The sequence below is a fragment of the Myotis nattereri genome (assembly GCF_964212035.1).
Source record: "Myotis nattereri genome assembly, chromosome: 3".
Taxonomy (NCBI): Eukaryota; Metazoa; Chordata; class Mammalia; order Chiroptera; family Vespertilionidae; genus Myotis; species Myotis nattereri.
This window is the reverse complement of record NC_138077.1, coordinates 119,923,949-119,950,892: the sequence shown is the minus strand read 5'-3', so window position 1 is coordinate 119,950,892 and position 26,944 is coordinate 119,923,949. Positions and strand designations below refer to the sequence as shown.

Here is a 26,944-nt window from a genome sequence, read left to right as displayed (position 1 = left end):
ACTGACATTTCCAAATAGGACTTTTACAGGTAGACTTCAAAGATGTTTTTTTTCTTTGTTCTGAAAATGAGTTTAACTCTTAAAAATATATGTTGTTTATGTATAATAATTGGAGGGAAAAGGTTTCAGCCTGCTCTGAGTAATTATTTCCTTCTTTTAGATATGTACTTAATTAGGATTTTCCATAAGACATGGTAGGATGGCGTGCATTGGTGGACTTTAGAGTATGAGCAATAACTCATGTAAGCAAGAGATTCTTTTAAAATAGTCACACAATAGAAGGAAATGCATTTACATGTGCCTCAGGTTTTCTTTGCAAATTTACATACACTGTTTCACACCTGAAAGATTTCTTCTAAATTATCCCAGTATTGATTAATTGTAGAAGAAAAATAATGAGAATATTTTAGAGGTTGGGCTAAATGCCTACTCTTCTAATTATTTCAAACATTGAGTAGATTATTAGATTAATTACTTGCTGAAATAAAAATGTTTGTTTACTCAGTGACCTAAAAACATAAAAATGCTATACATATTTTCAACTCAAAAGCTCATAAAATGCATTCATAAGTTATATTTTACAATTTACGTATAATTTTGTGAATTTACACAGTACAACCACACTGTAATTTTTCTTGATATTTCTTGACCTTTAGGTACATAACTTATAGTTTGTTTTTAATTAGTGAGATATTAATAAATATAATTCTGGTATTTCCATAATGCAAAGTTAGGTAGACTTTTACTTTACACTAGATTAAATGTCAACCTCTGTTAGAAAACTGGCAGCAGATTCATTGAATTTTCTGAGACCATAAAAATATTTTCATGGTTAAAAAGACAGCAAAAATGTGTTGTTATGCACATATTGAATTTTAATAAAATTAAAATTTTTATTTTAAAGTTGGTATAATGAAATTGTACGTTAGGAAGGTTTTTTTAATGAAGTTTATTTTCTGGAAATTTAAAAATAGCTCCTGTCCTGAATGTTTATCATAACAGTATGAATGCAGACTAATAGAATTGATTTTAAAAGAAAATAGAAAGGCACACCTGCAACAAGAACCAATATGGGACATTAATTTGATGTTTATTCTCCCTGCAACTAAATCTCTTCCAATGTAGATTCAGCAACCACAGGTTTATCTGCACCCTTGTTATTTTGCATGTTATGACCACAGAGTATTTTTTTAATTGGCTTTAGACGTTGAAATGCTTTTAAGTGCTTTTAGTGGGATTTTATTTATTTGCTTTAAGATTTATAAGCTATGAGGTATATATAGGAGAAAGTAGATTAAGGAGAGAGAAGTAGAAGAAAGTACCAGTTTATGATTACAGTGGAAAACTCTTTCCAGCAAAGTGGTGGTCTGATTTTCCTTTTCGTTTTGTCTTTTTTTTTTTTCCCCCACAAAGAGAAAAAACCCAGGTGATACTCAGTTTGCCATGAAGTAGATTTGCACTTAATTGTTTACCATTAGAATTTCTGTTGCATACTATTAGAAATTGTCATTGTTGTTTGTAAATAGTATAAGTTTATATAAGCAATTTTAATTATCTGAGTGCAGATCAGCAGGTTTTTACCATAATGATTATAGATGTGTTTTTTAATTTAATTTGAAAAACCAGTTTTAGCTTCCAAATTAAAACTAGTATTAATGTTGGTAATTTAAGCAGTGTTTTTGTTGTTTTTTTAAAGGCAATAACCTAGGAGTTGAGAATTTTTGAATACCACAGCATTCATTTTTAGATACTATATAGTAAAATAACAGCTGTTGAATATCATAGAAAAGAGTTGGATTAAGTTCTCTTCGCTTATTTCTTCTATTTTATACTAGTCTATTCACCTAACAATGTGTGATCTATCTTTATCTTTGTTAGATCAGACAGGCCAAACAGGCTTATGTCAAAAAGTCTTTTCAATTTGTTATCCTGGCAGCTGGTTCCCTTCTGCTGTCCTGGCTTACTGTATATCTGGAAGAAGATGTCTTATGGCTGGGAACCACATCGTGTCTAAATCACATCCCCTGTCCTTAAGAGAAAAAAAAGAAAATTTGACAAGGAATGTCATGCACACATTGAATGCTAGCAATAACTGGTAATTTAAAATATTCATCATTACAGACATTTTAATTTTGTATTCTGTCATTTTGGTACTAATTCTATTACTTATATATTGTAAGCATGTTTTCTCTACTTAAATTTATATAATTACAAGAAAAATGTAGTACTAAAAACATAAGTAATTTTGTTTTGTTTATTGACCCATCCAGCTTTTACAGTTTTTGCTTAGATAGCCAATGTTAGTGAATAAATACTTCTTCAAAGTTCACACCAGTAGTTTTGCTTTTAAAATAGTTTTTCTTTTCTCAACTATTGTTGTGAATAATGTTATATCAGAATGGCTGCCTGGAACCTGTTAAGGGCAATTCTGACACCCTAGAAAGTGAAGTAAGGTATGTTAAATATGTCTCCCTTTGTTTAATTTGATTAAATTATCCCCTTTAAATTGAGGAAATGCTCCTATAGGAACTTTAAATATATATAGAAGCATAAGATCAAAAAGAACATTTTAATCTGTTGACACAGGTCTAATTCATGAGGAATTTGTAATTCTGCCTTACTATACTCACCCCTGCCCCCCAGCTTTGGCATTGAAATTCTTCTGTGTGTTGTGCTTGAAAGGAATCCCATCCTGCCTGTGTCTGTGGAGGCTCCTGGCCCTGTGTGTTTGGTCAACAAGCAACAGTGGGTGGTCGTGCTGCACATGGGACAAGGGCCCGCTGTGCTCAGGAAAATGTGTTCAAAGGTGTTTAAGGGCAGTAAGGAAGTCAGCTGCCCTTCTGAGAGTCAGGGTTGTAGATCAGTGTTCCCCACACTATTGTTGCCTGTGAGAAAACTTTCAAGAGGCACGAAGGATGAGAAAAATACAGTGAATTTATTCACCTGGCTCCACATTTGCAGTCTTCCCTGAAGAACAGTCTCTTCTGCCCTTTATGTTATATAGGGTCTGTTAAAACAAATACTAACTGCTTTTCATTTAAAATAGGGTAAACTTGTACATCTTGAGTTGAAAGGATTTGACTGATACATGATAAGGTTTCCAGGAAGTCTGAGGGAATACGAGGTATAATAAGCATTTTCTATAAAGTCATCTTAAAGTCGTTAGGAGTTTTTGGTAAGAATCAGCGTTTTAATGTAAACCCTTAAGTTTTTTAGCTTTGCAGATCTTTTCAGATCTATTAGATTAGCATAAAGCTGAAAACTTTTTTATCTAGTAGAAATCTCTCAGTTGCAGGGAAAAAAATAGCAAATGTTTTAGTTTTTCAATAGCAAATTATAATAGATTATTAGTTTATTTTCTGTAGAAAATAAAGCAGTTTAAACTTTTATTTCCACACCGCAGCTTTTATTCTTTTAATGAAGTGGTGGATTGTTTTATTAGCACTGTGAAGAAAATAACTTCTGCAACTTCTGAAAGAAATTTTCTATTTTTCTCATATTAAAACAAAATGTAGTATTATATCCAAAAATGATTTTTCTAATTTTTTTGTTTTTAATCTTTTCAATTACTCTTGTATATTCACAGTTAGGAAGAGTTTCTTTTAAGAATGCCGGTAGCATGCTATAGAAACTTTATTTAACTGGGGAATAAAAATATTGACCTCTTGATTGTCAGTAATTAAGAAGCTTAGTTTTTAAAAACTTTTAAGTGTTTAAAGGAGTTTTTCTTCCAAGATGCTTCTTCCAAGCCTCTGTAGATAAGATTCCTATCTTTTCTTTGATATATTGGTAAAATTGTAAATCAAACACTGGTTTGTAGAATTTAGAAGGTAGAGCTGCACCTGAAGGACATTCAGTTCTAGAATTTTGTTTGTACAAATACTGTAGTGATGGTTCCGTGCTGTTGGGTGTGCTCCTATGTGCGGTTTTGTCTCTAAAGTAGTCTTTACCCTAAAGTTATTCCGCTCAGATAACTTTTGATAGGTAATAGCCAAGTAATTTGGATCTTAAAAGCACTTATTTATCTGAGTGTAATTATTGGTTACTTTCCTTAGTGTCTTTGGAATATCTAACCTGTAAGATTCACAATGAAATTGTAAAATTCAGATAAAGGTTTCACTGTTATTTTTTTGTTGCCTTTAATATTTTCTTTATGTGGTTTTCTTTTAAGAATAAATTTTCCCATTTTCCCATATGCCCTCTGTGTAGAGGCAGATTTTTTATACATTTAGATGACACCACTAATCAGTGTCCTAAATTGTAGCAATAGTGAGCAGAATAAGCATATTTTGTTCTCAGTGGAGATTTAAAGTTTCAGAATTAAACTTCATATAATAGAATCAGAATTTTATAACTAAGAAGATACTTTAAAATATGCATGGTTTCAAGCCCTAATTTTTACAGGTGATAAAGCATAGGCCTATTATGACTCCTTAAGCTAGCTGCAAAGCCCCATATGAGTTGTATAGCCATGAGAATCTTGGGCAGAATTATACCCTGCCCTAAGTTTCAAATATAGGGAACAATTAATGGTTAGTATTAGCACAAATGAAGGCAGAGAGGCTGTAATCCCATTTAGTAAAAGGCTTTTAAAAATGTTTCATCTAGGAAAAACATTATAGGAACATTTCATTTCTAGAGAAAATTTACTGTCAAGAAAATAATGATTTCTCATAACTCATTAATGCAGTATTAAGCTTGCAAAAGACAAAGTCAATTGCAGTTTTACAAATACTTAGTCTCTGTCACCTACAAAATGTCCCATTGCAAGCTAATATTGTAATGAAAAAACTGAAGTGTGTGTGTACAATTGAATACTGTCCTCAGCTGGATCTCAAGGGTCTTCAGGGAAAATATACTGAGTAATAATGTTTTCAGTTGCATATGACCTGCACATAAATCAGAGCATGACATATGAAACTTCATAATTATTCTCCTTTATAACCACATGTTTTGTATAAATATATATATTCTCTTAAACACATCAGTAGATATTGCTATGATATTGTGAGGTTAAACAGTCAAAAGAAAATAAAATGATTTATTGTAAGATATTTTAAAACCTTTTGCTGATTTTATTACAGAAAATGTTTTCTTCATCTTTTTTTGTTCTTTTTAGTAATGCTTTATTCTCATCAAAACCACTTCATATTTGTTCAGTCTTTTGTGGGGTAGAAATTTAAAAGAAATCTCAGAATCCTCAAAGTTTTTTATATACTTGCTTTCTGACTACTGAAATTTAAAATGTTTCCATTAATTTTCTCTTCAAAGGATAATTCTGTTAATTTCCTGTAAAATAACTCATCGTAAGACCTTTATTTTTGACAGTAAGAAGATGCAAAATGGTACAGAGTAGAACACATTTCTGAGTTAATGCCCACTGTTTGTGTGCTGGGCGTGTGTGTGTGTTTGTGTGCAGTGCTGAAGCGCTCTCTTCTGGTCTCTCAGCAGAAACACATCTTGCCAGATGTGTTCCAGATGTTCATTAGTTCTCAGGGTAGACTGCTATTCTAGCTTCCTGCTGCTGTGACATACTTGCTGGTAATTCAACATCACCAATTAATAAATTAGTTCATGTTATCTTTCTTTTCCTGATATCATAGAAAATTATGCTATGCTTTCTAATAGAAGAAAAGCATATTCTTAATACAGGGAAAGATAAATCAGTCTCTAACAGTTTAAGAATTCTAGTTACTTAAATTCAGCTATATATATAGTCTTAATCTTAAACCATTTAAATTAAACTTGTAAATACATCAGTTATATAGAAAACCTTTTCTGAGGATTTACTTGAACAATGGTAATTGTATTTTTTGTAAGAATGGTATACAGTGTACTTTTAGGAAACTAGGAAGTCTTTTCCTTTTTAATAAAAAATTTAAAGTCCTGATACCTTCAAGAGTAATATTGTAACTTTTTAAATTAAAGCACACTTCTTGCACCTTTCAATATGCATTTTTTTATTCTATAAATTTTTATATAAATGTTTAATGTGATACTAAGTTCAATCCCCTTTATACTTTGAGGGTGTTTCAGAATATTGATATTTTGATATTAACTTCCTGAATTCTACTATGTGGTGACTATATGATTTCTTCTTTAATGTAGAAAGTATCAGTTACTTAAAAAGTATTTTTTTCTTGTTTGTATTTTTTACTCTAAATTACATTAATTTTGTTTTCTTAATATTAAATTATACAAGTCTTCTTGTATTAGATATGTTTACCAAAGTAGAAATGCATATAAATAAAGCATTTAGCACAGAGTTGAAACACAATAGGTGTTCAATAAATTTCTGTTTCTATAAAACCTATCTGATAAAATTTGTGAGGATAGTACTGTATTGTATTGTATTGTAATTTCACATTGTATCATGTTAAGTGGCTCATGATAGGAGGAGCCCATGAAACAGTACACTTTTTACTGTATTTTATTTATTTATTGCTTTTTCTCCTGCTTCCACCAGAATTTAAATAAGTTGAGAGCAGGGGCCTATCGTTTTATTCATCATCTTATCCCCAGGGTCTGTATAGTTCCTGGCACATAGGAGATGTCTAATATATAACTGCACAGTGTTATTGAATAGCTAACATTACCAGTGGCATAAAATTATTATTTTATAAATGTGTTTTATCTTTTACACCTGAAAACAAATCTATAAGCTTTTAGTATTAACTTATAAAATAAGATAGGGTTTTTATTTGACTAATTTAGTATCGGTCACTCAGTATATAATGAGGGAGTTATTGCAGAAGGTCCAGTGACTGGACAGAGATATAATATTTAATCCTTATCCCTAAGAAGATGGCAATGCTTCGTGCAATAGCATTTTAAAGGAAGAGGAATGAGTAAGTCTTTTTAGGTAGAGAGGATAGAAAATAAGGCAGAAAAATGTGGAATGCATTTTCATAGGCAGAATATTTAAGAGTTCTATGCATGGTAAATACTCTGTAAGTGTTTAGTGAATTCAGCTTGTTTTGAAGATGCTCAGCCAAAGAGCTCAGAGTGGGGGGCTCATAGGCACCTTTACATACCATACTGAAAGGCAAATTTTAGCATTTTAAGTGAATGTCTTACTAACATATTTACCAACATGGGATTCCAATCCTAATAGCTCTTGATACCCAATTTAGAAAAAAATGTTTCCTGGTTTTTAGGATAATTTGGTATGGGATTCTGGGGATATTTTGGAATATTTATTCCCGGACAATAAAGATAATTTCTTGACAATAATGGCATGTTAGGCTTCTGGAATATTAGCAGTGTGGGGTGAAAAGGATCCAAACTAGCTTGGCTGCCATCAGGAATATAAACAAGGAAGCAAATTCCACATCCCAAAGAAAGAAAGAAAGAAATGGGATTAGAGGATTTAAATTTATGAGAGAAGCCAAAGATTTGTGCTATAAATCTGTTCCATTAAAAGTCAGACCTCTGTGACTCCCAAGTGCCAAGTCGTTTTTCAAAAAGTGATTTCTCATGCTGATGTTAATATTCCTAGAGCATCTCTCTCCCCAGTTTTACTGAACATTCACTCTAAAATGATATATAAGTTTCACTCCATGATTTGTTACATTTCTCTGTCAAGCCAAAGTAATGGATTGGATCCTCCAAGTCTATCATGGTGAGAATGATTTTAAAAAGCTACTTGGAGGAGATTTTTTTATTTTACTTAGTAAATCTTTTATTTAAAAGAGTGAAAAAGTGAGCAAGAAATAACTCAGAGAAGCGGTTCTTTAAACCAACTAAATATGAACACATAGAACCTATAGGAATGTTCCCTCTCCCTTCCAGGTACCGCAGGCCTGCACAGTCCCATGGTGGATCTGGATAGCGATGTTCGCCCCTCAGTGTTGGCCCATCTTAGTCAGACAGCATCACTGAAGCGGGGCAGCAGCTTTCAGTCTGGTCGAGATGACAGTAAGTATATCTCTCTATGCCCACTTTGTCTTTTAAATCCCTCCTTGTTTAATTTAAAACATTTTTCTCTTGGAAATTTCCATAACTAGTTCTGTTACTACTGCTAAATATTATCAACTGTTGTCTCTTCTACTTATTAAGTAACTACCCAGTAATTACATTGTACATTAAATACATGCCATTTGATTTCTTAGTAAGTCATTGGCCGCAGGTCAGTATTTATTCAACATATTTAGGTAAAAGTATAGTTTTATATTTTCTGTGGTTTAATTTTTTCAAATATGCCACAGAAAAAATTCTGTGAGAATTTCAAGGTTAATTTTGCAACAAAAGTAATTTCTGTTGTCAGTACAGAGAAAGACATATTTTCAATGAATTTTAAACTTTTGTTTGGGAAGGACTTATTATTAATCATAAATTATTTGCTATTTTTTTCATAAGATAAGGTATCTCAAATTATAACCATGTTACATTTTTTAATTTTGTAATGTTGATATTTACCTATTGTTTATTTACTTATATAAAATACATTGATTATAATGTAGTGGTGTGCCAATTAGACGCTGTTAATCACTGGTATTTCTAACCTCAATACTAGAAATAAAATAATCCAAATAGAATAATAAAAATACCTTCCTTTATATTAAATTCAAATGCCTCTAAAATTTATTTGGAAGTATTTCATATTATTCTTACAAGTATTGAAGTAGGGAATTTTTTTAACATTTCATTAATAAATTTAAATGGCCGTTATAAGAACACCTTAAAATTAGATGATTCACTTACACTAAATGAAGGGCTTCTATATGATATTCATTCTTCTTATCCTGTGCGCATTCTCCACCCTGTGCACCAAACAATTGGAGAAGAGAACTGTCTGCTTCTCCCTGCTGTGCTATAATGTGGCCCTGTAAACATGTAGACCTAGAACCTGACCTTGGAGTGCAGCCCACCAGTTTTTTAAAAAATCCTTCCTTTTCATGTCTACACACTTTACCTCACTCCTTCTCTGTTAATGTCTTTCACACCACCAGTTGATATACTAACAGGCTTAAATAAATTAGAAATTATACTTGAGACTGACTATAATGAATTACATCACCTTGAACAGTTCAAATTTATCCTGCCTGGGTTTTGTCAAGCTTCTTTGATCTATTTTATCAAATCCTGGAAATTTTTGTCAAATCTTAAAAAATTTTGGTTGTAATTTTCTCAAATGTTTTTCTGTCTGCTTCCTTTTCTGCAACTCCAGTTATGTGTATGTTAGGACAGTAGATTACCTTATAGATCACTCAGGCTCTGTCCCTCACTCCCCATCTGTGTTTCTTTATAGTGTCAGTTGCTAAGCTTTCAACTACTTTAATCTTTTATCTGCAGTGTCTTTGATTTCATTGGTAACCCAATCAATATTTAATAGCATGCTATTCAGCTTCCAGGTGTTTGAGTATTTTGGGTTGTTTTTATTGCAGTTTATTTCTAATATTATGCCATCATGGTCTGCGAAGACGCTTTTTATGATTTCAATCTTCTTGAATTTGGGGATACTTTGCTTGTGACCCAATATATGGTCTATTTTTGAATATGTGTCATGAGCACTTGAGTAGAATGTATATTCCGTGGCACTGGGGTGAAGTGTTCTGAAGATGTCTATTAAGTCCATCTGATCTAGTGAGTCATTTAGTATTGCTGTATCTTTGCTGATTGTTTGTCTAGAGGACTTATCCAGTGATGACAGTGGTGTATTAAAGTCCCCTACTATGATTGTATTGTTGTCGATCTCTCCTTTGATATCTTCCAGAAGATTTTTTATGTATTTGGGTGCTCCTGCATTGGGTGCATATATGTTTATCAGGGTTATATCTTCTTGTTGTATTGATCCTTTTAGTATTATGAAGTGGCCTTCCGTATCTCTTGTTATGGCCTTCACTTTGAGGTCTATTTTGTCGGATATAAGTATTGCTACCCCAGCTTTCTTTTCTTTTCCATTAGCCTGAAAGATGTTTTTCCATCCCTTCACTTTCAGTCTGTGTGAGTCCTTTCTAATGAGGTGGGTCTCTTGTAGACAGCAAATGTATGGGTCATGATTTTTTATCCATTCAGCCACTCGATATCTTTTGGTTGGAGCATTTAGCCCGTTTACATTTAAAGTTATTATTGAAAGGTACTTGTTTGTAGCCATTTCTTTTTTTGTGTGTGTGGCTGTTTTCTTTCTGGGATTTTTATTTCTTCTTTTTACACCAGTCCCTTTAGCATTTCTTGCATTGCTGGCTTGGTGATGATAAACTCCCTTAGCCTTTTTTTGTCTGTGAAGCTTCTTATTTCCCCTTCAATTTTGAATGATAGCCTTGCTGGATAGAGTATTCTTGGATTCAATCCTTTGCTTTGCATCACTTTGTAAATTTCCGTCCATTCTTTTCTGGCCTGATGTGTTTCTGTTGAGAAATCATTTGATAATCTAATGGGAGATCCCTTGTATGTAACTTTCCGTCTCTCTCTTGCAGCCTGTAAGATTCTCTCCTTGTCCTGAACATTTGCCATGGTAATTATGATGTGTCTTGGTGTGGGTCTTTTCGGGTTCACCTTGCTTGGGACTCTCTGGGCTTGTGTGACTTTTTTCTTCCCCACCTCAGGGAAGTTTTCTGATATTATTTCTTCCAATAGGTTTTCTAATCCTTGTTCCTCTTTCTGTTGTTCTGGCACCCCTATTATTCGTATGTTGTTTCGTTTCATGTTGTCCCAAAGCTCCCTTAGGCTCTCCTCCTGTCTTTTAATTTTTTTCTCCAACTGAAGTACAGTTTGGGTGTGTTTTGCTTCCCTGTCTTCTAATTCACTAATTCGGTCTTCCGCTTCTCCTAGTCTACTGTTGATACTTTCAATGGTGTTCTTTATTGCAGCTATATCGCACTTCATTTCTTCTTGGGTCTTAGTTAAGTTGTCGATTTTTTCATCTGTTTCTTCTTGCTTCTTGGATAAGTTGTCGATTTTTTCCTCCATCCGGTGTATGCACTCTAGGACCCTTATTCTGAATTCTTTTTCTGTCATGTTGTATGCCTCTGTATCACTTAGCTGCTTTTCTGGTGAGTCCTCCTTTTCTTTCCTTTGGGGATTTCTTTGTCTACCCATGTTTGATCTCACTGACGTATATAGATATTGAGTCGTTCAGTGGCTGCTCCCTAGGTGGCAGTGGCTCCTCGGGCTGTGGTTGCTCCTTGGGCGGTTGTGGTAGCAGCTGCTCCTCTGTTGTTAGCGGGTCTTCTGATGGGTGCTGTTCACAGCTGTTGTGGCTCTTCTGGCTGGTGGAGGGAGGCTTCACCCACAGCAGCTGTTCCTCAGACAGAGCGTGTGGAGATCAGGAGGCCGCTGTTGCTTGGATCTTTCTGTGGGGAGAAGCAGAGTTCCTCTGAGTTCACGTAGTCGCGCTGCTTGAGAGCCGTTGTTGCCGGGTTAGTAGCTGGTCTCTGGATGCCGGCGACAGTCCTAGCTGCAGTGTCTTAACCTAAAAAATGTCATATACTGTATTTTTCATCTCTAGAAGTTCCATTTGGTTCTTTTAACTATCTTCCGTTTCATTATTTTCATTTAATATTTTAACATTGCCATTACTGGATGATTCTGTCATCTCCACTATTTCTGGATCTGTTATTATTGAGTAGTTTTTCTTCTCGTTTCTGGTCATGGTTCACATTTCCTTGCCTTTCGGCATGGCTAATCGTTTCAGTTTTTTTATTGTTTCCCAGACTCTGTGACTATCCAATGTTGAGTGTCAGGGTTTTGTTGCCTTGCTTTAAAGAATGCTGGACTTGGTTTTACCAGTTGCTTACAGTAAGTTTGACCTATTCAAGGCCTGCCATAAGTTGCTAGAACAAGTCTAAAGTTACCTTCATTCTAGGGAAACTTCAGCTCTACTACCTAGGTATGATCTCTTGGATCACCACTGAATGAGCCAAGTAATTAATGAGGATTGTTCCTTCAGGCTAAGAGCTCTGGGAATCTTGATCTTACACTATGTATGCATGACCTAATAACTCAATAAAGACTTAAGATGACTCTTATGCAGATTTTTGGAGCTTGGTTTTTCTACTTTGCATAATTCTTCCCTGCATTTCCCATTCACCTCCTTGAAATTCATCTTTCTAACTCAGAAAGGCCACTGAGCTTTGTTTAGGTTACTCCTCCCTTTACCTTGTCTAGAAATTGCCTGCAGGCAGAAAGCCAGGGCAAATGTGGACTCACCACCCATTTCCCTTTTCTGTTGTTCACTGTCTCAAAACAGTTGTTTATAAATCCCCCACCCCACCCCAATTTTCTAGTTGTTTATGACTGCGGGTTAAACTCATGTCACATTACCGTTAGTACTGGCCGTTTAATTGCAGGAGGCCTGCACTGTTTCGTATACCTGGTGAGCATCATGGACAGACCTCAGAGCGCAGCTGCAGAATTAGCACACAGTGACAATCAGTACAAGTTTGCCGGTTGAACAAGTACAACTTTGCAGTGTACCCTAAGGAAGGAGCCATGCCTTTCCCATATGTGACAGCAGAATATAAAGCATTCCCAACAACTCTTAACATAGACCAAAGACTAACATGCCCAATAAATAAAGACACTCTACAGGCCACAAAAAGGCAGTTTGAATGGCTCTTAAGCATATCTGAGTAGGTACTCAACTTCAGTCATAATAAAAACTGAAAAGGCATTGTAACACTACAGTGAGATGCTGGCTTCACAAAAACCACCAGTGTTTATGGTTTTGGGTCTTATGTGTTCTATTTGTTCATTGCTAAGGTTATAAGGAACCTGTAACTTGCATGTGTTTCTTATGGGTGTGTAACTAGTCCCCAGAGTGGTCAATGTAAAATACCTATTGAAACTACAACTCTGTGTACCCTTGAACCCAGCAGTTCCTTTTCTGAGAATGTATTCTATACTTATGCAGACATTCCCCTACTTAATAATGGTTCAACTAAACAATATTTCAACATTACGATGGTATGAGAGCAGTACACATTCAGTAGAAACCATATTTCAAATTTTGAATTTTGGCTTTTTTCCCTGGGCTAGCAATGTGCAGTCTGATACTGTCTTGTGATGCTCGGCAACAGGGTGAGCTGCGGCGCTCAGTCATCCAGGCAGTCATGAGAGTAAACAACCAACACTACAATATACCATGTTGCCAGCATTTTGTTTTGTTTTTGGATATTGGCTTCTGAGCACGTTTCACGTAGGTGAGACTAAGTTTTAACATTTGTTAGGTTAGGTGTATTTAATGCATTTTCGACTTACGATATTTTCAACTTAAAATGGGTTTAAGGGGATGTAGCCCCATCATAAGTTAAGGAGCATCTGTGCTTGCACATATGGCTAAATGATAAGGTACACCTTACTGGTTGGAACATTAATGTTAACTGGAAAAGATTTCGAACAGTCCTGTCCAGTAGGAGGGGACTTACTAGTAGTCCTTAGTAAATTATGATACTTCCAGAATATGAACTACTATGTAACGGAGGGAGGGAGGAGAGGATATAGAAGAATCTAGCATTCACTGTTAAATGAAAAAAAGCTGTGTTTTTAGTATGCTTTCACTTGGGGGGAGAATACATATTTCTGTTTGCCTTTGTATATAAAAGACATTTCAGAAAGAATCACAAAAAACTAGTACCGGTGATTTCTTATGGCTGGAGTTGTGAACTGGACAATGGGGGACAAGGGTGGGTGGTAGACTTCACTGTATACCTTTTAACTTTTCTCGCCATATATTGTCTATTTAGAAAATTGTTAAATATTGGAAAATAAATAAAATCCATCCTTCTCCTACTAGAATAGCATCGATAATAACAAACCACAAAACATTTTGCCTGGGAGTATTTTGAAAGCAAGCCAGTAGTTGATGGAGGATGAAAGTTCCGTTTCTTAACCTGCTTTGAAGTTGCTGAGTAAAAGTTAGAAGTTGACTCCAGAAGCACTCCTCATCATTGTTGTGAAGTTGGACAGTGAAAATGCCTCTGTCTTGCTCCTGTTGGAGTTTCAGAAGCAGAACCCCAGGCCCAGGGAACAGGGTGTGGAGGGAAAAGGAAACAGGCAAGAGCGTGATATAGAAAGATGGGAGAGGCTGGGAAGTGATTAATGCTCACTAAATTACTACTACTTTACTTTTTATTCCCACAGACTTACCCTTCCCATAAGAAATCTATAAAGACCTTATTCCCCACTTACTACAATAATCACATTACATTATATGTAAACCAAGAGGCTTCAACATTTTTATATTTGCTTACATGTCTTTGTTATGGGAGGAGTTATTAATTACATGATTGTGTTTGAATGTGCTCCTTTGTGATAATTTGACTTCTTACTGAATTTTCAATACATAGGGTGTCTGGTGGCATTCTAATAAGTTGATATTAGCTTCAAATTTAAATATTGGTTGTGGGCCAGCCCTGCCTGTGCCTTACTTTGCTGTTTGAAGGCATGACTTTTTAAAGAGAAATATAACATCCCAAAGACAACAAGGTTGAAAAGCCAAAGCAACTTCCTCTGTGAAGTCCTCCCTGTTGTGTCCTCCTGACCTGCATGTCCTTCCCCTGCCTGCCGTGCCCATGAGAAAGCAGGGACCTCTGCGGAGAGTGTGCTGTCTGTGCTTGCAGGCTGTTGTGGTGTGACAGAAGAATAAAATATTGGTCTTTCAGCATATTAAAGCTCTGCAGCCAAAGTGGAGCACATTTTTAGATGGGGAGTGGAAGTATGTTTAAACAGATTTTTATTCCTGTTTCAAAAGTATAGTCATGGTATTTTATTCTTTCCCCCTTAGCATGGAGATATAAATCTCCCCACCGGGTAGCATTTGTTGAAAAATTGACCAAGCTTGTTTTAAGTCAGCTGCCTAATTTCTGGAAACTCTGGATTTCATATGTTAATGGAAGCCTTTTCAGTGAGGTATGTATACATATATGACAATTGATGAAAGCGAATCATTGTGAATTTCTAGTCTTAAAAATTTTAGATTCTGAAGTGACTTGTTTTTAATCCTCACCAGAGGATATTTTTTTCCCATCGCTTATTGGGGGTTTGGGGGAGGGAGAGAAAGAGAGAGACAGAGAGAAACATTGATGTGAGAGAGACACATCAATCGGTTACCTCCCACACACACCCGGACCAGGGCTGGGATCAAACCTGAAACTCAGATACGTGCCCTTGATCTAGAATTGAACCCGAGAACCTTCAGTGCGCAGGCTGATGCTCAACCATTTAGCACACCAACCAGGTCCTGAAGTGACGTTTTTAAAACCTTAAGGGCCCAATACCTATAATAACTATTGTCAAATATTTTAAGATTAATTAAAAGCACTGTAAAGCTCCAATGCTTAATAGCTGTATAATTTTGAACAAGTTAATTGTTCTGGGACTCAGTGTCCTCAACTGTAAAAAGAAAATATTGAGTGTATCTATTTCAAAAGGTGATTATGATGATTAAATGAGATATTCAATTAAAGAAAAAAAGAAAATTTGAAATATTTTTAAGGATTCTGAAATAAGTATAGTGTTTGGCAAAATTCTGGGTGAAATTGTGCAGCGGACTATGAACATATGATAAATCAAAGATAAAATGCTTTTACAGCTTGCACACAGGTTCGAAATAATTCATATAATTAAGTGATTTCCTAGTTGGAAAGAATTTAAATATTTTTGTTAGCCCTCAATATGGTCATTCTGCAGAAGTTCTTATATTTTCACAAGTCACATATTTACTTAGTTTCTTAGTCATAACATAATTGGTAGCATAGAAGTTATGATTTCTATGTATAGCACCTGGAACTTAGATTTATCACTCTAAAGCTGGGGTGGAGAACCTTTTTTCTGCCAATAGCCATTTGGATATTTATAACATCATTCGTTTAATATAATTCACTTAATATAAGTTTATGTTCCTATGCAAAGCTCCTAGATTTATTAAATTTCAAGTCCCACCTTGCAGGGCCAGACCAAATGATTTCATGGACCTTATGCGGCAGGCAGGCTGGAGGATTCCACCCCTCTCTATATTCTCACTGCAAGTGCCCAATGAATGGGCCCTAGGTCCTGGAATATACACTGTAATGCCCTTTGCCTCCAGCTGCTAGGAAAACCCCACTTGTCACACATGCAGAAGGCAGTTCTGGCTTCTTGTCTCCAGAGAGAACTCTTTTATAGCCCTGAGAGCTGGGGATATAGGGATCCTCCTGATGGTAAAGCTATTTCCTGCTTCTTTTGCACTTGCTCCCACTGTGGCTGCTAAGCTGAGCACAGGTTTGGGTTTCTTTCCCTCTCCCACAGTGGGGGTAGCTTCACCGCTCACATAATGCCATAGCTTCTTCTCTTAATCTGCTCCCTCTCGAACTCAGATTGCTTATATAAGGATTAGAATGGTTAGGTGCTGCTATATCCGTGCTATGGGCAAATAGTGTTCGAATTTTTTCTTATGGAACACTAGTGTTGAATGAGAAACACCCAGTATTTATCACATATTAATTGCGACCTTAGCAATAACTTTACTTCTCTGTGCCCACTCCACAGGGCTGGCTTGAGAATTGAATGAGTTAGCAGAAATTATGTACTTATTACAGTATCTGGAAAATAAATAAGAATTTGCTCTTATTATTTGGAATAAAAATTTATCTAAAAGTCATTGTCCTGGTACATAATAGGTATTCAGTGAACAAAGTTTAATAGCATTTAAGAAATACTAGACTGATGAACTACTAGGTTAGTATTGAATAATGTCAAGATAGGTGAACTCATCTGAAGAATTATTTCCTTAGGAAATGGATTTTAGACCTAGTTTTGTTTTGTTTTTTCCAGCCAAGTGTTTTTTTCCTTCCAATTGGATCAGTTCCAATAGGTCAGGGGTGGGGAAACCTTTTTTCTACCAAGGGCCATTTGGGTATTTATAGCATCATTCTCAGGTTATACAAAATTGTCAACTTAAAAGTTTGCCTGCTATATTTGGTCAAACATTTAATTAACTCATCTCTAATGCCTTGGCAGGGCCAAACCAAATGATTTCTCAGACTGGATGTTCCCCACCCCTGCTATAGGTAGACCACACATCCACAGAAGTTGCCTTATTCTGGTTGTTTTTAGAGTTTGTAAAATTCCCACATATTTTTGACCTGAGATATTTTAGGGAAGGGAATACATTTTCCTTCCTTATAGGTTATACCTAGTTGTGAAATAAATAAGCTACTTCTGAACTCAAGAACATTAGTACTGAAAAAATGGTTTTAATTTGTTGTATTGAGTTGGATATGCTTATGGTATTTCTACCTATTCATATTTATAAAATGTTCTTAAAAGTTTATAGTAATTATTAAATACTAGAGGCCCAATGCATGAAATTCATGCAAGGTGCTCAGCCCTTGCAGCCCCAGCTTAGTTAGGAAGGTCGTCCGGAAGGACTTCCAGTCTCATTGGCATATTACTCTTTTATTATTATAGATAATTTATCTACAAATTTGGGTATGTTTTTAAACTACTCTCTATTAAAAAGCTAGAAAGACACCAAAGGGCAGTAGAAAGGGATGGATGAGTTAGGAAAGTGTGTTTACCATTTCAGTCTGTGAGTGAGATCTAGAAATGTAATAAAATTAAAATTGGGAAGAGTTCTGGGCTTTTAATAGTTGCTATTTAATCTCATAAAAGAAAGCGCTGTAATATTGAAAAAACTCAATTTACTTGAAAATTCTTATTTTCTTGTTATAGAATTATTTTGTTTTATTAAGAGCCCATCCGTTGAAGATTTAGATGGAGTTTTCAACAGTTTAAAAAATAGTCAGTTCTTCAAACCAGTCAAGCCCATGTGAAGTAACTTATGTGAATCAAAACAGTGAAATCTAGCCGTTGGTCTCACCACAAAGTAGTTTTGGTCTGTGTGTGCAGGAAAGAGTTAAGGTTTTTAGTTAACGAAATGGTTAATAGTAGGTTAAGATCTCATCTTTAGATATATTTTAAAGACAGTGTATTTTGGGGTGAAAAATTTTAAAGCATCCAAATAATTTTTAAATAGTGGGAATCAGAATTTTTAAAAGTAAATAGCACTTTATGTTCTAAAATTGGATTAAAAAATAGAACAAACCTTACAAAATTCAGTATATTGGAGGTGTTTAATTCATTAGATTAAAACAATGCTATTTTTTTAATTAACAGTTGCAAAAGGTATGCCTTATAACTAATTCCCCTATCCCTTCCATTTTTCATGTATTTTGAGACAGGTTCTTGAGGTTTATAAAATTATTCTGTGCAGTAGATGGCATCATGCATTCATTAGTACATGTTTGGTGGACAAAATTGTTTGGGCAAAATTTAGCCTTAATTCTAGTATGATGAATTTTAATAATTGATTCTCACTTTTTTCTTTGATTTGAAACTATTTCACAAAGGACTATGAAATAATCTTCCCATTGAACGAGCCCACTATGTGAAAAGTTCAGTCTTAGGTACTATAGCAGATACAACTAGAAAAGACACCATTTGACAGTCAAGATACTTAACAATTTAACACTGGTATGACCCTTCATTGAGACAAGTGACACCTTACTTTCAGAGTTCCATCCCTTCCTCCACCACACACTAAATGAGGTCGGTATTAGGGTTCAGAGACACAGAACCAATACCCTATATCAACCGTATATATCAAGAGAAAGAGACTTTGAGGAATTTGCTCATATGATTATGGAGGTTAACAAGTCCCACTATCTGCTTCAGTCAGCAAGCTGGAGACTTAGGAGAGCCCACTGTGTAGTTTCTATTCGAGGGCCAGCAGGCTTGAGACCCGGGGATTGCCAATGTTTCCGTTCTAGTCTGAGGGCTGGAAAAGGCCAGTGTCCCAGCTCATGCAGTCAAGCTGTAAGAATCCCCCCTTACTTTGGTCTTTTTGTTCTATTCAGGCCTTCCACTGATTGGATGAGACCCACACTGAGGAAGGCAAGCTGCTTCCTTCAGCCTACGAATTCAAATATTAATCTCACCCAGAGACACCCTCACAGACACACCCAGAGTAATGTGTAACCAAATTTCTGGGTCCCCATGGCCCAGTCAGGTTGACACAAAGAATTAACCATCACTAAATCCTTAACATAGATTTCCCAGTACAGGATGCCTGTGTTCTGTGCCTCCTCACATCGCAGTAGGTGCTGGCTTCCTCAGCAACATCTGAATTCCACATCTAAAACAGTCCTCCCAACCCCCAGGAGTCACACAAAATTCTTAAACCTCTGGTCCTCCGTTTTGTTGACATCTTAAGACTCCAGGAGATGCATTGGGTCTGATGGACATTTCAGGAGCATATCACAGGGTTATGCCCCATGCACTTTCAAAGGGTCAGTCTTCCAAGTGGCAACTCAGGACTTGAGGTGTTCTAAAGGCCTTTCGATGAACCAGTAGCATTCAGGACCGTCCTGCTTTCTGATATGTATTCCAGGATGTTCTGAAGAACTCTAACCCTTGGTGATACTTCATTCACCAAATATTTATTGAATGCCCTTAATAGCCTCTATGTGCCAGGTATTGAAACACACACACACACACACACACACACACACACATACATGTACACATATAATACACAATTTTAATATACATACATACAATATGATTAAAATAGTGACCAATGCAAATATGACCTCTCTACTCCATCCTAAATTTTTGAACATCTATAATAGAAACAAATAGAGTCTTAAGTTAAAGAACATCCTATGATATGGAGATCAAGGAAGGTCTCTGAGGAGATGATATTGAAACTGAAACTTCAAACATGAGGAGGAAACAGCCTCACAAAGGATCAGGGGAAGAATGCACAGAGAGAGCAGCACACACAAAACTGAGGACAGGAGCTTGGCAAAAGAAAGTCACAGCATCCAGAGTATACTCAACAGTGGGCGGGTTTGCCAAGAGAAGCAAGAGCTGAGGTTGAGGAGCTGGCAGGGTAAAGAGTTTGTATTCTAGGTGCTGTGGGAAGCCATGGAAAAACGTTAAGTGGTGGAGTTACCTGACCAAGTTTTTCAGTTTTAAAAGGACCACTCTGGTTGCCTGCTCAAGAATGAGTTGGCAGGGCCAGAAGTCAAGGCGGGGATGCTCTTGAGGCCATCCAGCCAGGAAACAGTGGTTGTATTAAGGTTTTATTGGTAAAGTTGAAGAGAAAATTACAGATTTTATTTGTATTTTGGAAGTAGGTTTAACTGGACTTACTGATGGATCACGTGAGGTTGACGAGGACAGGGATTCAGATACAGCTCCCACAGGCTCCCAAGTGAATAGGTACGCCGTTTGTATAGTCAGAAAGATTTGAGAAGAACATAGCTGGAGGAAAATATCAGTTTTTTATTTTAATGTTTTGAGTTTGAAATTCCTGTGATTTATTCAAATAGGAAATCAGAAATTCAAATTGTCAGAAGAAAGATTTGGGCTATATATATAAATTTGAAAGTGTGAGATATAATCTATAATGATAAAAGCATAATATGCTAATTAGACCAGACGAAACTGGGGCTGCGAGGGAAGCCCAGGTCCCGGATACTAGAGGGAAGCCGGTGCTGGCAGCTGGGGGAAGGAAGGCCTACTCTTGCACGAATTTCGTGCATCAGGCCTCTAGTTTATAATAAATATCTATTTGATCTTCATCCTGGCACAGAGCTCTTAAAATCCTTGGAATTTCTGCAGTGAGGACTAATAAAGGTATCTTTTGTTATGTTGTTGAGGTGGCTTAGGTCCCCACCTAAGGATGAGGTACTCATTGCCCAGACACCAACCACGTAATTAGATGGTTGGAACTTTCACTCCAGACCTCCTAAGTAGGTGGAGACTGAGCTTAATCACCTGTGGCCAGTGATCAACAGAGCCTTCATAAAACCCCAAAAGGAAGGGTTTGGAGAACTTCAGGTTGGTGAACACATGGAGATTCTGGGAGTGTGGCCTGCTCAGAGAGGGCATGGAAGCTCTACATCCTTTCTCCATACCTTGCCCTGTGCATCATTTTCATCTGTCTGTTCCTGAGTTATATTCTTTTATAGTAACTGGTTATCTAATAAGTATCACATTTATCTGAGATCTCTGAGATATCCTAACAAATTACTGGAACCAAGGAGGGGTTAGTAGGAACCTCTAGTCTGTACCCAGTCAGTTGCAGTCAGTTGACAACTTGGGCTTATGATTGGCATCTGAAGTTGTGTGTGTGTGTGTGTGTGTGTGTGTGTGTGTGTGTGTGTTGGGGAGAGGGTAAGTCTTATAGAACTGAACTGTTAACTGTGGAATCTGACTCCAGGTAGGGTCAGAATTGAATTGAATTATAGGACACACAGCTAGGATCTGGGGAATTGTTTGTTGGTGTGGGGAACCTCTCATATCCCACTCCCACACACACATTGGAGTTGGGTGCAGAGCCCAAAATAGGAAGGCATTATATAGAAATGATATTTGAAGCTATGAGAATAAGAATAAATTAGTGAGAGAGTATAAAGGAAAAAGAATAAGTGCTTAAAACCAAAACCTGATAAAACCTCAGCATTTAGAGAATAGTTCTCTATCAGCTCAGCAAGCAGGGGCCATGTGTCTGCTTTTCCACACCTGGGCCACTCTTTCACCAAGTATTGTTTTGAATCAGAGCATCACACTGACAGAAACAGAAAGTAGGCTAACAGACAACAGGGCCATTTGAACTTACCTGAGTGGTCATGACTCAGATGGAAGTCACTCTTTATATCTCTCCTTTCTCACTGAAACACCCAGTGGAATGACTGGGTTCAGTCACTTCTGCCTCAGAAGCCTGTAACTAAGCTATCCACAGGGATCCTTTGTGCACCTCTTTTAGCCTGGGACACTGTCATTGCTTCCCTGGGTTAGCACAGCACTCTTCTAGCTGCTCATGCTCCTATCTCTATCCCTCCAGTCACTTCTCACTGTAGCTATAGGGTACTTCAGTTACTTCTCATTTGCCTTAAAAATAAAGGGACAAACCCTGACTGGTTTGGCTCAGTGGATAGAGCGTTGGCCTGCGGACTGAAGGGTTCCAGGTTCGATTCCAGTCAAGGGCATGTACCTTGGTTGCTGGCACATTCCTAGTGGGGGGCGTGCGGGAGGCAGCTGATCAATGTTTCTCTCTCATCAATGTTTCTGACTCTCTATCCCTCTCCCTTCCTCTCTTTAAAAAATCAATAAAATATATTAAAAAAAATAAAGGGACAAAAACATCAATTTCTGAGTTAAATCTCAGTATACAAAAAATTGTGAGTGTTGTTTTCCAATAACCTTAGGAATTTGTTTATTGAATTATTACTGAAGTAAATAAATTTGGGGTTTAGTTTTTCTCAAAAACTAAAGTTCAGTTATTTCAAAGCAAAAGTGCATTTCTACAAAGAAAAATGATAAAAGCTGCATATTTTAATAAACAATTTTAAATTAAGTGTAAATCAGAGTTGTATATCTGTGTATATTGACCACTTTTTATCAGGTATGTCTGATATTCTTGTTGAAAACATTTGCAGTCCTTACTCTTCTTTCATGTATTCACATCGGTAATGTTCATTATATAAGCCAACTCAATACACTATGTTTCTAGCTTATATATAAAATATATATAACATTACTTACGTTTTAAAATTAAGTTCAAGTCAATATAATCATTTGTAATGCAATTATTCTTAGCATGAAAGTACTTTACTTGTCTTTAACCAATAATACATGAATGCTTTAACTTTAAAGGATAACTTTTGCATTATGTTAATGAGATATGAGAATTTTCTTTTACATTATACTACTTTTTGTTACTACTTCTTTATTTGGAAAGGTTCCTACTTCTGCCCTTCAAAGGCATTTTATATAATAATATTTAGTTATTAGAAACTTCGGTAATGAAAAGTTAACTGAAATCCAAATAGATTTCTCTTGAATCAATGCAATGTAGTCATCTACATCTTAAGGAGAAGAGAAATATCAGACGAAATAATGGCTCTCAGTAAACAGGTAAAAATTAATTTTAGAATAGATTTTCTACTAAGGTAAACTGTAAAACCTCTGAAGAAGAGCAATGATTTGTAATTTTTTAAAAAATAAAATGTCAGATATAATACTTTATATTATAAGTATTTATATATTATAAGTATTTATATATTATAAGTATTTATATATTATAATACTTTATATTTGTCAAGGGAATGGAATGGATGTCCTGAGATTACTAGATATTAATCCAGAATTTACTCTTTCTTTTATGTCCACCCTTGTCAGTGAGAAATGATTTAGAGAATGTTATCATAGGTATGATACTTTTAGGTTTAAGCATATAAATTTTTTAAAATATATTTTTATTAATTTAGTAGAGGAAGGGAGAGGGAGAAAGAGAGAGAAACATCAAAGATGAGAGAGAATCATCAATTGGCTGCCTCCTGCATGCTTTCCACTGGGGATCGAGCCCGCAACCCTGGGCATGTGCCCTCACCGGGAATCAAACTGTGACCTGATTCATAGGTATGAGCTCAACCATGGAGCGTGCTGATCAGACTAAGCGTATAAAATTTTTAATGAAAGTGACATGAAATTTTCCTATAAAAAAGGTAGTCTCAGTTAATACTTAGGTTCATTTATGGGAATTGTACTTAATGTTTTAGGAAGATGAAAAACTTCTTGTAATAAAAATGGCTTTCTGATTAGTTACTCTTTAATCAGAACTTTAGATTATTTCTTATACATTCCTTTTAAACAAATTATAATCATACTAGAGGCCCAGTGCATGACATTCGTGCACTGAGGGGTGGCTCCCTCAACCCGGCCCATGTCCTCTCACAGTCCAGGACACCATGGGGGATGTCCACCTGCCACAGTGGCTGTAGAGGCTCCTGCCACCACCATTGTGGTCACTGTGCTCACCAGCTGTGAGCCCAGCTTCTGGCTGAGCTGCACTCCCCCTGTGGGAGTGCACTGACCACCAGGGGTCAGCTGCTGCGTTGAGTGTCCCCTGGTGGTCAGTGCGTGTCATAGTGACCAGTTGTTCTGCCATATTTCGGTCGATTTGCATATTAGGGTTTTATTATATAGGATTTCATACATTTTTATATACAACCCCTAGAGCATTTCTTATTTTTGTAAATTATTTCTAAAAATAAAAGTTCGTTTGTTTTTTAATTTTCAAGACTGCTGAGAAGTCAGGCCAGATTGAAAGATCAAAGAATGTCAGGCAAAGACAAAATGATTTTAAGGTAAGTTAAGGGTAAGTATGTAGACTTTTTCACAAGGTAAGGTTTTTTTAATCATAGTAGAAGACTTTATTTTTTTTAATTCTTTATTAGTTAAGGTATTACAAATGTGTCCTTATCCCCTCCCATTAATTCCCCCCCGCACTCATACTAGAAGACTTTATGTTCAAGATATTCATCATAACTCAAGCAGAATCCTTTGACTTATTTATTATTGTTTAGAAAATGATTCAGGAAGTAATGCAGAGTCTTGTGAAGCTGATCCGTGGAGCACTACTCCCACTTAGCATCCCAGAGGGTGGAGTGAGGCAGTATGGAGGCTGGGAGGTGAAGTCTGAGCTCTCTGGACAGTGGCTCGCTCATGTCATACAGACCATAAGGTAAATATGGACACATTTTCCTGAAAAGGATAAATCTTTTTTACTGTTAAAAAAAATACTCATGATGTGATATGATTTTTAATACATTTTACGAAGAATTTTACTTTGTGCCCTTTGCATCCACTGTTTCCCATGTGTCATCTAGCAGTCCCTTAAACTTTCCTGGTCTTACATTTGATATGCATCCTTTATTGTTTAATTTAGTGTTACTGTTATAATCTCTCTTATGGTCTTACTTTTACTTTATTTTCAACATAATATTGTAGCTTTTAAGCTCCATAATGAATCATTCATTATAGGATGACCAAAATGATGACAAGGGGCTGCTTTGTGATTGCACTCCACTCACTCACTTTTTTTTGTTGTGTTTATTTTACAGGCTTACTTATGAATCACTGACTGCCCTTGAAATTCCTAATGACATGTTACAGACTATCCAGGATCTCATTTTGGATCTCCGAGTACGTTGTGTAATGGTCACATTGCAACACACAGCAGATGGTATGTTAAGAAAAATTGATGACATTTACTAGACAATGATTACCTGAATATCTCCCTCTTTCTAGCTTCCAAATCCTTGAAACAAGAAATTACTTTTATGGAAATTTGAATATTTTAGACCATCTGTCTAAAGAATGCTGCTCAATAGAATTCTTTCAAAAGTGATTTTTCAAAAACTTGAGATACCAAGCCATGCAGAAATAAAGATGAATATACTTGAAAACTTTTTACGTACATAAAAACATCCTTATTTTTAAAAGGCAAATACTAGGTAGAAAAAGTAAAATATAAAATGTATATAAAGTATTATGCCATTATTAAAAATATATATCTGTGTTTTAAAAGTTTAATTTAGAAATATCAATGTAAAATCAGAAGACTGTTAACAGTGGTTCTTCAGGAAATAGAAATTATAAGTGATGATCATTTTCTTTATACTTTCTAGAATTTGGGGGATTTTTACCTACAATTATAAAAGAACAATTAAGATTATCTTTTTAATAAAGCTACTCTTTTTTTTAAGTTCTTTATTGTTTAAAGTATTACATAAGTCTCCTTTTTCCCCCATTTGACCTCTCCCCAGCCGCTTCCACCATCCAGCACATGCCCTCCCCCCCCCCCCCCCCGCCGCTGTCTCAGAGCTACTCTTTTGGTATTAAATATTTTTTAAAAAATTCAAAAATGTTATAAATGACATAAACCATTACTATCTACCATCAGGACTATCATCATTAATTTCTATTAGTACAGAATTTATACTAATGCACTCTATAAACAGAAAGGGAATGGAATCAGGTGAGAAACTGAATAGTGTCCTCTTAATTCATCACCTCCTCCTCTCAGGGACCTGAAACAGACGCAATGGTAAAGGCATTCCTTTAGCCAAGTGAGAATAAGACTGCCATTGTCAGGAATGTAAAGGATTAAAACAGAATCTACATTGTTTATTAGAAATTTTAGGGGGGAAATATTAGATAGTTATCAAGAGTGCTGAATAAATATAAATTATCTAAAGTTATTATTAAACCTAGCCTCGCGTTCTCCAAATTGGGTTATGTAGTCAAAAATTTTCCTTACAGTTGATCTCTTATGTGCATGCATATAAGCATAACCAATGGACATCAGACAATGGTGGGTAGGGGAGGCCAGGGGATTGTCAAGGGTGGGGGAAAAAGGAGACATATGTAATACTCTGTAATACTTTAAGCAATAAAACAAACAAACAAAAAAATAAAACATACCAGCAAATAAAATCTCAGAAGGAAGTTAAAAAATATATATAAATAAAATAAAGTATAATTTGTGTTTATCTCCCCCCCAAAAAATAAAAAAAAATAAAAATAAAATTATATTTAAAAAAATTTTTTTTTCCTTACATTAATGTTTTATTAGAAAAATCTAGTGAATAATTCACATTTAAATCCTTGAGTTAACCAGAATTATATTCTGTACCTACTTTCACCAATTTTTTACAAACCTGTAAAAAACAATTAAAAACCATAACCCATAGATTTTTATCTCTATAAAGTTCAGTGAAATAACCACAATAAAAAGTACTTGTGTGTGTGTGTGTGTTCTCCCTATAGAAATAAAGAAATTAGCTGAAAAGGAAGACTGGATTGTCGATAATGAAGGGTTGACTTCTCTAGTAAGTTTAAATTCTTTTAAATGATGACTCATTAGTGTATATTATATTCAAAATAAATGATTTATTTTGTTAATATGGAGCATGTGCTTTCTGTATTACAATTCCAAATAGTTTCTGGAAAGAGAAATATAAATTTCTTGAAGTTTTCTTCTCAGAGTCATTTTTGCTGAACCACACATATTTAAAAATTAATAAAAAGTAGATTTTTTTAGAATAACCATTTTTCATTGTATCGCTTACTATTTTTGCTTGCATTGCATTTTTAATAGATTATGCTTAAT

The 26,944-nt window shown here is 35.5% G+C and overlaps 1 protein-coding gene across 2 annotated transcripts in view; it reads left to right on the top strand.

Annotated features, from left to right (window-relative positions):
* EXOC2 (exocyst complex component 2) overlaps positions 1-26,944 on the top strand; it is a 256,237-nt gene that overhangs the window by 153,625 nt on the left and 75,668 nt on the right. For both annotated transcript variants that reach the window (XM_081086203.1, XM_081086202.1), the window contains exons 12-17: positions 7,792-7,917; positions 14,726-14,850; positions 24,072-24,137; positions 24,357-24,514; positions 24,894-25,015; positions 26,602-26,663. In XM_081086203.1, coding sequence (XP_080942329.1) covers positions 7,792-7,917; positions 14,726-14,850; positions 24,072-24,137; positions 24,357-24,514; positions 24,894-25,015; positions 26,602-26,663 — 659 coding nt within the window. The remainder of the gene's footprint in view (positions 1-7,791; positions 7,918-14,725; positions 14,851-24,071; positions 24,138-24,356; positions 24,515-24,893; positions 25,016-26,601; positions 26,664-26,944) is intronic.